The 16,464-nt window shown below is 37.3% G+C and overlaps 3 protein-coding genes across 3 annotated transcripts; 1 reads left to right on the top strand and 2 right to left on the bottom strand.

The window, feature by feature from the left end:
* Positions 1–520: 520 nt before the first annotated feature.
* Positions 521–2,809, top strand: LOC307155343 (aerolysin-like protein). Its single transcript, XM_079865947.1, has 2 exons — positions 521–575; positions 1,764–2,809. Exons 1-2 carry the CDS (start codon positions 551–553, stop codon positions 2,732–2,734), a joined length of 996 nt encoding a protein of 331 aa, XP_079722073.1. The 5' UTR covers positions 521–550; the 3' UTR covers positions 2,735–2,809.
* A 10,062-nt stretch (positions 2,810–12,871) lies between these two features.
* LOC307155366 (histone H2B-like) lies at positions 12,872–13,246 on the bottom strand (the record flags this gene model as incomplete). Its single annotated transcript, XM_079865972.1, has 1 exon — positions 12,872–13,246. The coding sequence occupies one exon, from the start codon at positions 13,244–13,246 to the stop codon at positions 12,872–12,874; it is 375 nt and encodes a 124-aa protein (XP_079722098.1).
* A 1,434-nt stretch (positions 13,247–14,680) lies between these two features.
* Positions 14,681–15,059, bottom strand: LOC307155373 (histone H4). The gene has a single exon (XM_079865979.1). The coding sequence runs from the start codon at positions 15,051–15,053 to the stop codon at positions 14,742–14,744; it is 312 nt and encodes a 103-aa protein (XP_079722105.1). The 5' UTR covers positions 15,054–15,059; the 3' UTR covers positions 14,681–14,741.
* Between the last annotated feature and the right edge of the window lie 1,405 nt (positions 15,060–16,464).

The following is a 16,464-nucleotide window of genomic DNA, read 5'->3' as shown; positions in this document are numbered from 1 at the left end:
CACCCTTACAAAATTTGGTCGCACTCTAGAGCCCTGGAATATCAAATAATAAAATAATTATGTTGTCATGGTCCTTTGAGACAGCCTTAGAGAAAATACGTAACTTACAAAGCATGCTTGGAAGAAGTCTGTGGGGTTGAGCCCTCTGAACACCAGTGACCCATCAGCTGGCTCTTGAGTCTGGTGGGTAGTAAAATAAAAAAAGTTACACTATACTAACAAGAAATTATCTACAAGAATGCAAAACCAACAAAGCACAATTTAGATTTTCTGGGTGTTTCTCCCTCATATGCTTCAAACTCTTGACTGTGGAATTTATTTAAGGTTTAGAATACATTATTTCTGTAATTATTTTGTCTTATATGAATTTAATAAAGAACTGCCTCGTATTCTGAACAAACATACCGCGTTTTACATTTAACTGGAAGACATGGTGAGGATGTACTCATCCTGATTTGTGTCACTTCTCTCTGTAGGTTTTGAAGAGTCTGACAGCACATCTCTGACTGAGACTGTATTAAGAGACTAACAAATTCATTGTGACGACAGCATGGAGCATCTTCCTCGAATGAAATGTGAGTAAATTACATTATGATTTTTTGAGCCACGTTTTGCTCAGGCAGTTCTTATGATCTTGGCATGATATAACCACACTTCAATCCTCAGTGAACTGAGTGTTGATAATTCAAACCGATATGTAAGATGTTTTGAAAATGGTTATTTTTGCAATTCCTGCATGCTCCAACATTTCTGAAATAAAAATATCTAATAAGAGTGTATAAACCCTTTAATAAAAAAATAAAAAAATAGATATGGGAATATACAGAAAATGTGATATATTTCATAATACATTTCCATATATGGGAAACTAGTGCTTATATTTGTCAATATACTGCAATTATATGCATTGACCATGTATGGTATATTAAATGCATATAAAATATAAATGAAGACAAAAGTAGCATTACATGTAATATTCACAAAGTTTTATCCTTTATTGTTTACATATATTACACATACATGTTCCCATATAAATGTGAATGTATGTTCACACATATACAGCTCTGGAAAAAAATAAGAGATTATCAGTTTCTCTGGTTTTAAAGCAGGCAAAGTTATTTATTAATTTATATGTTTAAATATACAGACAAATGGTACAGACGTGTCATTGAGGTGCAAACGATTCTGTCTCTCCCGGCAGAACCATCCTGTGCCTGGAGTGTCCCAACAGTCCTCAATCAGCATATTGATGAATCCCTGCACTAGATAGGCATTAGCATACTGTGATGATGAAGGCCATTGTGCCACGTTTAATTCACATGTATACCTTTAAAAGGCTTTTTGAAGTACTAGGGCAGTAAAGAGTTCTGCCCATATTTGCTCAGCCCTACACACCATATAACCATTCCTTACCACAGTTAGATCTGTTCGGCCTGACAGTGGAAAAGCGGCTAATGTTTCCCAAACCTGTTCCCAGAGGAATGCCAGAACTGCACATTTAGCATGTTTGCCTATTCAGACACACACCTGATTCAAGTCAGCTTATTAGTAGATACTCCAAGACCCGAAATGAATGGGTCAATTAAGAAAGAAGTCCAGCTGGTGCTGTTGTTGTGTCTATAGAAACTGGGTTGGGAAACACTGCAATAAAGTTTAAAGCTGATGCTAATTCTGATCTGATATTATTTGTATATTAAATTTATATAATTTAATTAATATAATTTATATAAAATTATAAAATTGTATATTTATATTATTTTCAGATTTGATGTCTGACACAACAACTTTTCAACAAATTGGAGGACAAGGAGGTAATCCATTCTCATTTACTGGTCAGAAAAACGGTGCCACTTTAGAGAAGATCGGAGTCTGGGTGGGAGAATCGCAGGTGAAGGCTGTCAAGGTCTGGCTTTCAGATGGGAGAGTTGATGAATTTGGTGGACGAGGTCTAACCTTTGATGCACAAGGACCGTATCAAGAGTTCAAGTTCACACCTGGTGAGTGTTTCACCTCACTGTCCCTGTGGGCGAACGGAGCAGGAACACGTCTTGGAGCCATCAAATTCAAGACCAGTCTGGGGAGAGAATTTTTTGCAAAGATGACAAGCTGGGGTTTAAGAAGAGAAAATCCCATGGATGTCGGCTCTGGATTTTGTTTGGGAGTTGTAGGAAGAGGTGGTCATGACATTGACTGCATGGGATTCATGTTTCTCGAAGCAGTTGAATCAACAGTTCTCACCGATGTCCACTATCCCACTCTCAACCAACTGATACCACAGGTGGCAGTAGAAGAAATCAAATCCCTCACTTTCAGGAACAACTCATCCGCCACACAAAAACAAACAATTGAAACCTCAAAGAATGTGATCAAAACATCTTCATGGTCTGTGAGTGGAAGTTTATCTGCAACATTTAGTATGGAAGTGAGTGCTGGGATTCCAGTGGTTGCTGAAGGTACTGCAGGATTCAGTGTCACCTTGGGAATTGAAAGCACTTATGGTCGTGAGAACACAGATGAGAGAACCGAAACTCTGACTACAGATTTAGAAATCCCACCAGGGAAGAAGCTGCATGTTTCAGTCACTATTGGCAGAGCCACTTTTGACCTGCCTTACACTGGCACAGTGAAGATGACCTGCAAGAACGGCAGTGTGTTTGAGTATGGAACCAAGGGCACATACAAAGGCGTCACTTACATTGATATCAAAGTGGATACCAATGAATCTCCTCTGTAATGTCAAGTAGGGCTGCACGATGTATCGTTTTAGCATCGATATTGTGGTGTGCGCATCCACGATGGTCACATCGCAGGATGTCAAGAATAGGTAGCTGATCCGTGATTCATGATCTGTATGGGCCAGCTGCCCCCCAGCCCTTAACGCTTGTGATTCGCGGATTAATTGCAAAGTTTAACCAGCATAGAGTGAAAGTTTATCATTTGCATATTTTTAAGTACTGTCAGTTTAAACATCAAGCGCACGAAGACTGGAACTTGCGTATGTTTTCTGTGTGCGCACAGAGGACCTTTAGTCATTACTTAAATATATATACTGTATTGTTGTGAAATAAAAAAAATCAAGTTCTGAGATACTGTTAGACTTTTTACTTGTAATTGTTATTTTGAGTTGGGATGACACACAAATTATGCCTATTGATTAAATATACTATCATGACTTGTCAGAGTTTAACATTTTCAGTTAATCAAAAATTAATTTAATTTTAAGTTCTGTTAATGTAAAAAAAACTATTTGATGACGTGTAAACAGCCCACAGTTTCCATGAGCATGTTCAAGGCCAGACGAGTGTGGCCACAGCTGAAACTCGCTGAAGCGTAATGTGGTGAATGGTAAGTAATTTTATGCTTATAGAAATTTAGCAGAAATTCTAGGCTGATTTGGCTGTTGCTACTGAAATGGTGGGTCCATTAAAACTCATTCAGTCATCAAGTACTTTTCCCAGTTTATTTGTGGTGACATATAGGAGTAGACATTTCACAGATGGCAGTGATGGTAATTGTTGGTTTCTAAAACCCATGAACAAAACCATTAATAAATACAAACACAATAGCAAATCTTAAATCATACATCTGAAATCAGCTTTAACAATCAATGAGTATAACATTAAAGAGCTACTAAACATAACTAGAATTCAATATATCATATCAAACACATAATCCTTTAAACTAAACAAACAATCAAAAAGGAAACGTACATGGTCAACAACGCAACAATTCCACACAAGCCATGTCTGAACGACAGCTTTTTGGTTCAAACAAGAGGAGACTGAAACATAATTAGTAAGGGGCCACAGGTGCTCTTTATCAAGACTCAGTCAGCCAATCAGATCACAGTAGGATTTTCTACACTTACACATATTCGCATTCGCTCAGGATTCTGTTGGTGATAGCCTACTGTAACCAGATACCGAAATCTGGAAGTCCTTACTCTGAAATTTGAGCAGTGTTGATAGTATACGTTAGTCTGTGTCATCATCATATTCTTTATTCAGGACAAACATAAAAAAAAAGGTTCATAGCACTATACAAACACATAGTAAAAAAAAACAAAAAAAAAACAATACAAGATAAAACACATACAATAAAAAAAATGACTACAACAGTCAAAATTCCACAATACACAAAAAGAGTGTTCAAATATTAGCATATAGACTAAAACGCCAGTGGTTCCACAATCTCGAAGTGAACCTAACTGCACTCAATGCAGGGTTCACTAGTGTTGCGATGATGCTGTTATGTGACTCTGCTAATCTACACATACATCTGTACATGAGATTCCTGAGTACAGCAGGACACGTGAATACATTAAAGGAACACTCCACCGTTTTTTGAAATAGGGCTTATTCACCTTCTTTCCTACATTTAGATAGGTGGGCAAATGCATTTTTGTCTCAGTGCATGCATTGTTTTAGTTTGACAGGGTCGGCGCTAGCTTAGCATAATAAATGGAATCCTTTGTTGCCAGCTAGCATGTCCTGAGTAAAAGTAATATAAAAAACAAACAAAAAAAAAAACACCTAATTACTTCTTGTGGCCTGCGTATTAACAATGAGTACAAATAGTGATGCAGATTAACACTAGGCGATTTCCTATGCAGATATTGACTTGGGACTATATTAGGGGGAAGCACAGGCGAAGCACTGCTACTTGGGCGCAGAGATATCACACCCAAGTAGCAGTGCTTCGCCTGTGCTTCCCCCTAATATAGTCCTTATATATAAGTCAATATCTGCCTAGGAAATCGCCTAGTGTTAATCTGCATCGCTATTTGTACTCATTGTGAATACACAGGCCACAAGAAGTAATTAGGTGTTTTTTTTTATATATATATATTACTTTTACTCAGGACATGCTAGCTGGCAACAAAGGATTCCATTCATTATGCTAAGCTAAGCTAGCACCGACCCTGTCAAACTAAAACAATGCATGCACTGAGACAAAAATGCATTTGCCCACCTATCTAAATGTAGGAAAGAAGATTCCTAAAGAAGAACGCCGTAATCAGTTCTCACGCATGCGTCGTGGCGCTCCCGTGAACTCTCGTCAGAGGCCCACATTGAAGAACACTAATAGTTGGATAAAGTCGTTATTTTTGTTGTTTTTCCGCACAAAAAGTATTGTCGTTGCATGATAAACGTAATGTAGAGCCACTGTAGTCACTTGGACTATTTTAACAATGTTTTTAATAACTTTTCTGGGCCGACGAGTTTCGGTCCCTCTGAAAGCCTATGGAGGAGTGATGCAGCCGTCAGATTTCATCAAAAATATCTTAATTTGTGTTCCGAAGATGAACGAAAGACTTACATGGTTGGAACAACATGAGGGTGAGTAATTACTGACAGAATTTTCATTTTTGGGTGAACTAACCCTTTAACACTTACACACTTGGTTCTCCCAAGGTTTTTTTTTTCTCCATTAGGTCACCTGATGGAGTTTTTTCGGTTCCTTGCCACTGTTGCCTTTGGCTTGCTCAGTTGGGGATATTTTGGGAATATTTAATTTAATTTTATCAATCAATAAATTTCACTAGAAACAAACCTTGTTGTATTATTTTAATTTAATACTGTGAAGCTGCTTTGATACAATCTGTATTGTGAAAAGCGCTATACAAATATACTTGACTTGACTTGACTTGACATTTGTGCCGAGGTAAAGTTAGCTAGCTGTAGGCTGTCCCTGATTGAGTAGCTATACTATTTGTTCAGATACTTTGCTCAAAACCAGTCGGAGTTATGTAGGGCCCTATGATTTCCGTTTTAGTTTTCCAAATTTCGTTTTTATTGTTTACAATTGTGACAGGCGCCCGCGCATGTTACTGAGAGAACAAGCAGAGAGAGAGAGAGAGACCCTCCCAGACATCCCAAGTCTACCGGAAGTTCCGGGAGTCTCCCGCATGATGATCGCGGCTCCCTGATGCCCGCAAATTAGTTAAAATCTCCCGGAATCTAGAGCGAGCGAGCGAGCAAGAGTTTGATTTGAAGTGATAAGTACACAGGTTAATTTCTAAGAAAATGTATGCTTTGCATTGTATTAGAAAGGACAGTAATGGTAATACAGTTCATTTAAATGTTTTGAAAGGGAAATATATTAAAAGATGAATGTTACATGTATGTTTAAAAGAGTAATCAACTTCATATCAAATCAAAAGGGCTCAACTTAACTCTTGCAGAGATCAACTTAATTATTAAGTTCATGTTACTTAGAAATGTGTTTTATTGTGGCCAAAAAACTTCTTCACCTAACTTAAAACATTATGTTGGATCAACTTAATTACTTGCATTCATGTTGAAAATTATTAAGTTCATGTTACTTAGAAATGCATTTTATTGTGGCCTAAAAGGTAATTCACCATACTCAAAACATCGCTTTGAATTAATGTAATTCTGCCAGCAGTCTTAACGTAAAAATTCTAGTGGAAAACGTTAACATGTTTTTTTTTTTTGTTTTTTTTTGACCCAATGTTTTCTTTTTTAGAGTGCAGACACAAAGTTCAGTTATGGAAGTAAAATAATGTCAAATGTTTTTGAAATAAAAAGCTCTCCATAGTCAACTAAAATTCAAGTAATGCGTAGTCACATAATATGACGTTTAGCCTTGATGATCCAATAGCAGCCTTCAAATAGCATAAGTTGTTTTGAAATGCCATGCATTTCAGTTTATCCTTCATTCTAACTTCTTTTGCCTCACGTAACAGTAAAAATAAGTTTCCATTAAATACGATACTTTATCATGATTAACATAAGTGTTTTTATATGTAAATAACATTCAGAAACTGTTTTTAAAATTAAATTAATAAGAATCAATAAATAAATATTGATGCAAAAACATAAGAAATTACGTTTATTGATTATGACTGATATTTGCCATGCACATCATGGACCGATGCACACAGCGGCGCGCTGTTTAGGACGGGTTCGTGTTAAAGAGCCGCTAACAAAGTAGGCTAATATTTTTCACATAATGTTCTCTCTCTTAAAATGTAAGCGAGTGTAATCAGCATTATCATATATTTCTGAAGAACTGAAGTCTGTCAGGTAAAATAAGAGCTTGATGCAGTTCAGTCTGTCTGATATTTTATTCCAACCGTTACTCCTGATCGGAGGCTGCCGTAAATATTTAGTCTATACGTAGAGTTCTGCTTCAACTAAGTTTAATGGTGCAACGCAAAAATATTTAGAAGTCGTAACTGAGTGTCCATTTACGTCAAAACTAGGCTAAGTTGTAACTTACGGACAGCTGGTACAACTGGCCCCTGATCTGTCCAACACTGAACTCACGAGATGTCTGAATCGGTGTACAACAAATCGGTAACACTTTACAATAATGTTCCATTTATTAAACTCTAGTTACATTAGTTAGCATTTGCCATTAATAAACTGCACTTCTACAGCATTGTTAATGTTAATTTCAACATTTAGGCTACTAACGCCCGTTTCACACATTTTTGAAAATGTATTTTTTTTTCGTACCCATGTTAACGGAGCTTTCACACTGCACGCGGATGCGGTCCATCGATCCGTTCCAGTTGCGGTGCGTATACAGCAGTGCAGAGATCGTTTCCGCACCGAGTCTATTTCTGCTGTGCTGCACGCGCTGAATTAAAGAGACAGCGCATGTTTCGTGGTCAAAATGAACACAGATTGACATGAAAATTTAGTAATTTCACCATAAATGCATTTAATTAAATAAAATATAGTAATCTCACCATAAATGTATTTAATTAAATACTTTTTTTTCACAGTCATCTTTTTACTTTAAGACCGGGGTAAAGCAAGGAAAACTACAATTTACCTCAACAAGGCGACATAATGAACAACAATCGTCTCATTCGTGGAGGTTGAAAAACAAGTTATTTGTGACATGCAAGATTTATTGTATTCAAATTTAAATGCAAAAGAAAAGGCATACATAGATACAGACGGTTGGTCTGGGAACGCGCCCGGGAACGCCCCGTCACGTGATGTGAATTTAGCCCGTGGGGGAAAACATTGCCTTGGCGCTCATTGAAATACACGGGACAATCATGCCGAAGAGTTGCTGTGTCCTTTTCTGTACCGCCAATAAACAAACAAATTATGAATTGAAGTTCTACATCCTTCCTAATAAACACACAGAACCGTAAAGGAGGACAAAATGGCTTTTGAGCTTTCTTTTTTGAGATTACTGTGTGAGTAGATCCCTGTGTGATATAGTAGTGGGTGTTAAACTCGTATTAGCCAGATTTGTCTACATCCCTTGTGAAAAAGAACTATAGTAATCCTATAAGATTTCTATAATAGTGTATAATACTTCTGTGATGTTCTGTAATACCTCTAGATAGTACATAGTATCCCAAAATACTATAGTAGGCTATTCCTATAGGATTACTATAATATTTTGTCCCCAAATACTATAGTATTCCTATAGTTGTTTCTCATTCACATTAGCGTTATCAGCTGAAGGCTCGCTTGATAGGCCAATCGCAACCTATGGAGTAGTTCGAGGTCTACACTCAATACAGACTGCAGTCTGTGAGTTAGGGATAACTGTCAGCACAGTCCCTCGGCAACTTCGTACTGATCACCGTTTTACAAAAGGATTAATAGTTTGGAGTGAATAATTGGTAGTGACGGTTTTATGGAGTTATATGCAACATATACGAAAGTTGATTGAGTTATAGGCTAATGTTACCGCTACAGCTACCGCGATGTCTTACCTGGAGATTCAACCAGATAACAAAATATGTCTGGAAACGACACCTCCGGCCATTTGGTTGGCTCATTGACCCAGTTTTTAATTAAAGGCAATCATAACCTTATGAGACATCCCTTTATTATTCCTTATGAATGAGACATCCCTTATTTAAATCCCTAACTCACGGACCACTTATGATTGCCCTTATTTAATTAAAAACTGGGTCAATGAGCCAACCAAATGGCCAGAGGTGTCGTTTCCAGACATATTTTGTTATCTGGTTGAATCTCCAGGTAAGACATCGCGGTAGCTGTAGCGGTAACATTAGCTATAACTCAATCAACTTTAGTATGATGCAACTCCATAAAACCTTGTCACTTAGGGGAGACCGGGGACAGTTGCAACACTTTTTGCCTTTCTCTCAGTTACTCGGAGACTATTTGGACTAGACCAACCAAATTTGTATATATTAAACTTGCATCTGTCTGCTAATTACCCATACCATTTAAAGATGATTATATATGACATATCGTTCACAGTATTTATTTGAATGGAAGAAGTCAGATGTTGCAACTGACCCCGACCCAGGGGACAGTTGCAACACAACCCAGGGACGGTTGCAACATGTTAAAAATACCTTAAATTTCTCTAATTAACTTTAGCTTTTTGTCTCAATGAGCATAGAATTCTGAAAATATGAACTGTTTTAGGCCTACTATAATATTATAGTATTATTTATTTAAATAATATTATTGTAGACTATAATTTATTTATTTAGTCATATTTATCAAATAACAGTTATTGAGTTTTGTTTGTTTATGTGTAGAACATACAGTAGGCCTACATAGATTCAGTGTGCAGGTGTTACAGATGCTATTCAATCTCTCAATATTTCAGTGTCAGACAGGAATAATTGAACAATTTGCAATGCAACAAAGTTTTATTAAACATGCAATTTATAACTTGTTGCAACCGTCCCCAACCCTATCAGCCATGACAGATCATCATGTGCCTGCTAGACACACTGACTTTGACACATGCTAACCATGTCACTTAGAAGTCAACAAAACAATAATTCAAACTAAGTAGGTTTTGATTAATTCATACAAAATTTCAGGACAGTATGACAAAAATATATCTCATGAAAAAATTTACTTTCATACCTCCAAAACAATTTTTGTTCAATAAATGCAGCAGCAGATGTTGAATATGTCTACTGTCTTTTTGGTGGGGGGAGGGTCTAACTGTGCATGTTCAGTATGAGATTGTCATCACTCTAGCTTGTTTCTGATTGGAGAAAAATGACATGGTGCAACCATCCCCTGTTACAACTGTCCCCGGTCTCCCCTACCAATTGCACGTATGCTTCACTCCAAACTATTAATCCTTTTGTAAAACGGTGATCAGTACGAAGTTGCCGAGGGACTGTGCTGACAGTTATCCCTAACTCACAGACTGCAGTCTGTATTGAGTGTAGACCTCGAACTACTCCATAGGTTCGCGATTGGCCTATCAAGCGAGCCTTCAGCTGATAACGCTAATGTGAATGAGACATCCCTTATGAAAAACAACTATAGGAATCGTGTAGTATTTTGGGATACTATAGAAGTACTATAGAGGTATTAGCCTACAGAACATCACAGAACACTACTATAGAAATCTTATAGGATTACTATAGTTCTTTTTCGTAAGGGATGTAGACAAATCTGGCTAATACGAGTTTAACACCCACTACTATATCACACAGAGATCTACTCACACAGTAATCTCAAAAAAGAAAGCTTAAAAGCCATTTTGTCCTCCTTTCCGGCTCTGTGTGTTTATTAGGAAGGAGAACTTCAATTCATAATTTGTTTGTTTATTGGCGGTACAGAAAAGGACACAGCAACTCTTCGGCATGATTGTCCCGTGTATTTCAATGAGCGCCAAGGCAATGTTTTCCCGGTGTTTGGTGTTTTAAGCCCCCAGCGGCGCCTTCAGCGAGGGGATGGGTAGGTTTAAGGTTGAGGGTAGGGTTAGCTGCCTCTAGGAGCCATTGGGGGCTTAAAACACCATCGAGCTGTTTTCCCCCACGGGCTAAATTCACATCACGTGACGGGGCGTTCCCAGACCAACCGTCTGTATCTATCCCTGTTTGCACCAAACCCATCTGGTGGCGTTGCTGCCAAAAAGCTCTTTTTTTTTTTTTTCATCTGACCAGAAGCCGGTCGATTTGAAGTTCCAGTCGTGTCTGACAACTGAATATGCTGGAGTTTATTTGTGGAGGAGCGAGGAGGATTTTTCTTGAAACCCTCTCAGGCTGATATAGGGGTTGTTTCATTTTTTTTAGGCTTTCTGACGCCCAAGACTCAACTAATCTCTGCAATTCTTCATCTGTGATCCTTGGAGAGTCTTTGGCCACTCAAACTTTCCTCCTCACTGTGCATTAAGACAATATAGACACACGTCCTCTTCCTGGCAGATTCGTAACATCTTTAGTTGATTATAACTTCTTAATTATTGCCCTGATGGTGGAAATGGGGATTTTCAATTCTTTAGCGATTTTCTTACAGCCACTTTCTATTTTGTGAAGCTCAACAATCTTTTGCTGCACATCAGAACTGTATTCTTTGTTTTTTCTCAGTGTGATGGATGATTAAGGGGATTTGGCCTTTGTGTATTCGTCATATTTATACTCATAGCTAGTCATAGCTAGACAATTTCATGTTCCTAGTAACCCTGGTGTATATATAAAAAAAAGTAAATATTAATGGGAATATACTTAATATTTTACTTGTAAAAAAATATTGGGGTGCCAATAATTATGGCCAATGTGTTTAGGAGAAAGAAAAAAAAAAAACATTTATTTCATAATGTGATTTTTTCCCCACTTTCATTTCTTTCACGTCAATGAAAGGTTAGATTTTTGTGCATTTTTCAAATGAAAGTTCAAAAGGATAAACAATGCAGATATATTTTTTTACAGCCATCTTTGATTATATTTACCAGGGGTGCCAATAATTCTGACCACAACTGTATGTTTCTGCTCACAAACATGATCATTTAGAACTTGGAAAATGTCAATAAAAGCTGAGACATATACGACTATATCTGACGTTGCATATTAAATGTGTGAAACTCCAGGTTTATTATATTTCAAGCTAACACATCTCCACATTATTTCTATAAAACGACAAAATTGGTCAACTTTTTATTTTAAAAGAATAGTAATGAATAATAAAAATGCCACCAGGACCCTTTGCTTATGATGCTCATTTCAGAAGGAATATCTTTAATAAGACAAAACATTTTCCAAACTGGTGAATCCAAAATGGTCAATGTTTATGATAGTCCCTTTATTCATATTATTTGTTTTATTAATTATTATTTATATTTTGTTATTATGTCACGTGTTATTAAGTTATTTAATCATTTGTGTATGTATATTTTACTGCATGATCTGTGTTTGATTATTTCCAGATGTAAGATCTTTGGTGTCTCTTCTGTGCTGTCAGATTGAGTGGGTGTATTTTCCATTATATCTTTGACATTTGACCTCTGACCTTGCCGTTACACCAACTATGACATAATGGATAAATCTGTTTGACCTTTTCTTATTAGACCAAAGCATAAGTTTCAGAGGATGCAAGATTTCTGTATGTACCTCTCCTTTCATTCTGCAAATATCTTCTTTTAACATTCTTTCTCTATACTCCGATCTTCACAATCTCCGTCTGTTAGATAGAATCTGTTGTCACATCCCTGTAATTAATCTCAGTTAAAACAGATTAGCATCATCCACAAATATGAACAGTTTGAAAGTGTTCTCAAACTCCTAAAATTAAGAGGCTATTGCTGAACATTTATGAATTTGCTTATGTTAAAAAAAAAAAAAGTATGCTCTGCCCCGTTTTATTGTATTTCACTCTCTAAATACAAATACATCAAGGTGCTTTAGATTCGTGAATATATATAGCCTCTTCGTTCTAATCTAAAAGGCTTTATTTTGTGCTTGTTAAAATAATCTTATATTACTGAAAAACTAAACGGAGTTAAAACTTAACTAATCGTGTTAGTTTTCACCAAAATCAACAATAACGTCAAACAATAACACATTTCTTCAAAAGTAGTGAAAACCGTAACTCTTTTCACAGATAATATGTGTGGCTCTTAAAAGAGCCTTTGTGTGTGTTGAGCTCCTCCTCTACTTGGAGCTGGTGTATTTGGTCACCGCCTTTGTGCCCTCAGACACGGCGTGTTTGGCCAGCTCTCCGGGCAGCAGCAGACGCACGGCGGTCTGGATCTCGCGAGATGTGATGGTGGAGCGCTTGTTGTAGTGAGCGAGACGAGACGCTTCACCGGCGATGCGCTCGAAGATGTCGTTGACGAAAGAGTTCATGATTCCCATCGCCTTGGAGGAGATCCCGGTGTCGGGATGAACCTGCTTCAGGACTTTGTACACGTAGATCGCGTAGCTCTCCTTCCTGGATTTTCTGCGCTTCTTCCCGCCCTTGCCGGCGGTTTTAGTGACGGCCTTCTTCGAGCCCTTCTTGGGTGCGGACTTCGCTGGTTCAGGCATGATGATGATTCAGTCAGAGAAACTCAGAGAACATAAAGCTGAATCACTGCAGGCGGGCTTTATCCGCTGCTATATGCTAATTTACAAAGGGAAGAACGAGGCTCTGATTGGTCTTCCTCGACCAACCCATATAATGACCTCATTGGCCACAAACGTTCACTGACTTGTAGGTGATCCAATCAGAAGCTTTAAAATGTTAATCACGCCCATCGACAACAACCATCCCCCGCGACTCCTTTCCTTTGTTTCATTTTCCCGCATTTCTTCCTGAACGATGAAGTGAAATATTGTGAATGATTTCCATTCTTAAACGAGGTATGCTGAGGATTCTATATTATTTTAACGTTTATTTAGAAGCAGACATGGCATAATGTATACTCGATGTAAACTCTACACTATAAATTCATAATACTGTGAAATCTTTGAAAGATATGAATATTGGGCCCGAGAAAATACTTTTTTTTTTTTTTATTAGGTATTTTTCCATGTCATTGTATTGTTTACAGCATAAAAAACAAATTAGGGAAAAAAAAAAAATTTTTTGAAAAATTATATTTTATTTTTTTATATTATGCTATGTCCTCTGAACGACAGGACTCAGTTGTTTAAAAAATAAAATGACAAGATATTACATGTATTGGCAAAAACAATGGGATTATTTTTCTTCAGCAATACATTTTTAAGTTTTAGGAAGTTTTAACCAAAATTTGTGTAAAGATGATTCTAGCCATGTTATGAAAGACATAATGTAATGAATTGATATTGTAATTGATGTAAACATGGCCATAAATGCCATTCCCATTCAACACAATATAACTGTATCTATTTTGCATATTAATGTTTACTTGGGCAACATGTAATGAAAAAAATAATCTGTAATCATTTTCATGTAATATTTCATAGGAATATTGGTATATAATTTCCTTCCCTATTCACTTCTGTCTCCCAAAACCCCATATATTTTCCTGAGATGTTGATTTTAAGTCAAATTTAAATAATACAAAATATTATATTTACATAAGAGTGCTAAATTTGATCACTAAATTAATGTCAGTTGCTTTTAAAGACTAAGCAGAAGTTGTTGTCATGGTGAAACCTCCAAACATTTGGTATCTGTGGAAAGCCCTGAGTCTGCTCTTTACAGGACGTGTGTCAGAGATAATTACTGAAATATAAGGTCCACTACAGTAGAGAATAAATATTATACCACACTTTTAAAGACAAACATACAAATGTAATGAAGCGTCAGTGAATTACATTTAAAAAAAAAAATATATATATATATATATATTGCACAATGAACACGAACACCCAAAACTCTTTATAATTAAATTAACTGCAAAGCAGAATCGTTAGAATAACAGAAAAAAAAAAATCTTTATTTGCTTAAGAAATCATTTAAGGTAATCACAATAATGAATTCGTAACTTGTTCTTTGTGTGATAATGTGTGTGGCTCTTAAAAGAGCCGTTGGTTTTTCTTCTTCGTGGATCTCTTAACCCCCGAACCCGTACAGAGTGCGCCCCTGTCGCTTCAGCGCGTACACAACATCCATGGCGGTGACGGTCTTTCTCTTGGCGTGTTCAGTGTAAGTCACAGCATCACGAATGACGTTCTCCAGAAACACCTTCAACACACCGCGAGTCTCTTCATAGATCAGGCCAGAAATACGCTTGACGCCACCACGCCGAGCAAGACGACGAATAGCGGGTTTAGTGATTCCCTGGATATTATCGCGGAGAACCTTTCGGTGCCGCTTAGCGCCTCCTTTCCCGAGTCCTTTCCCGCCTTTTCCTCTTCCAGACATGACGACAGATACTCTACAAATGACAACAACAGATATATTAAGAGTAAAACCACTGGGGAAGAGGAGTTATAGTCAGCTAGCGGACCTAGTTGAAACCACATTCATGGGCGGTTCTAGTAAACGTCACCAGTTACGCATTACCAAGTCGAGGTCAGTCTTTTGATGCTTGACACTAGTGGAAATTAATAGGGAATATTGATAACTGCATAATATATAAAATAAAAATAACTTAACAATATAAACTATAATAATAATAACTACATAAACAAAATAATAACTGAATGCTGTAGCATTAAACTAAAAAACCTTACACACCATTGTTAATTTACTTTTATTTGCTTTTAGATTTAATAAAATTACATTGATGTGTGCCTCCTAATTTTCCGCTCAGCCTTCTATTATTTGTCTACTCTATTTGGATACACAAAGCCAGAAAACAGATTAAACCAGTCTTATATTTGTGATTAAACCAGTCGTATATTTCTGCACCAGAGGCCGTAATTGTTCCTTAATGTTTTATAATGTAATATTTTTTAACACTGAAATATTTTAACGATGCCAAAGCGGTTTATTCATAGTACAATGGGGGAAAATAACCATGCCGTGCCATTTATAAATAAATATAATGCAGCGTGTTACTTCGATTAAAAAGGCTCAGAAAACTATTTATTATTTTATAATATTAACAAACAAATTTTATTTTTATGATGGGCAGTTAACTTCAATAGTGATTGGATTAATGAAATCACTCTCTCGGGTGGCTCTTAAAAGAGCCTTTGGTTTGAGAGAAGCTTCAGTCGGTTTACTTGGCCTTCGCCTGTGGGTGCAGTCAGTTATGGTTAGCCTTCATGATGGCTTTGGATGAGGCAAGAATGGAGAGCACGGCTGAGAGAAATATGAAGAGCCGGTGCCGTGACTTCTTGGTGGAAGCGGCCAGACAAGTGCAACAGAGACTCCCAGCTAACATCCAGATCTGGAAATCTATGACTGTGTTCAGTCCCACTGTCATCCTGTCACAGCTCAGCTCAGTCTCAATGCTGAAGCTCCACTCTGGTGATCTTGCAGCTCTTGAAACACAGTATCAGGCTGTTGCATATCTGGACAAACAAGGAGGACAGCCAGGCAGAGGCCTTTTGGGTTGAAGTGCTCAATTACAAAGACAGCAGTGGAGACCACACTTTCAAAACACTTGCCCTCTTTTCTTGCTTGCGATGCCTTTGAGCAATGCTGACGTAGAACGAGTGTTCTCACAGATGAGCCTGGCCAAGTCCAAACTGAGGAACAGAATTGGACAATAAACTCTCAGCAGCAAACTCCACATAAAACACGGACTGAGAAGACCAGGCTTATGCTGTGAGGACTTCGCCCCAAGCCAAGAGATGTTCCAGCGCTTCAGTAGTCGCATGTACTC

The sequence above is a fragment of the Squalius cephalus genome, assembly GCF_949319135.1.
Source record: "Squalius cephalus genome assembly, chromosome: 3".
Lineage (NCBI taxonomy): Eukaryota > Metazoa > Chordata > Actinopteri > Cypriniformes > Leuciscidae > Squalius > Squalius cephalus.
Note: the sequence above shows the minus strand (reverse complement) of the source record. Positions and strands in the feature narration are given on the sequence as shown.

Coding starts and splice junctions, on each gene's coding strand:
- LOC307155343 (XM_079865947.1), top strand. CDS start 551: ATGGAGCATCTTCCTCGAATGAAAT. Junction 576..1,763: donor GCATCTTCCTCGAATGAAAT/GTGAGTAAATTA, acceptor TATTATTTTCAG/ATTTGATGTCTGACACAACA.
- LOC307155373 (XM_079865979.1), bottom strand. CDS start 15,053: ATGTCTGGAAGAGGAAAAGGCGGGAAAGGACTCGGGAAAGGAGGCGCT.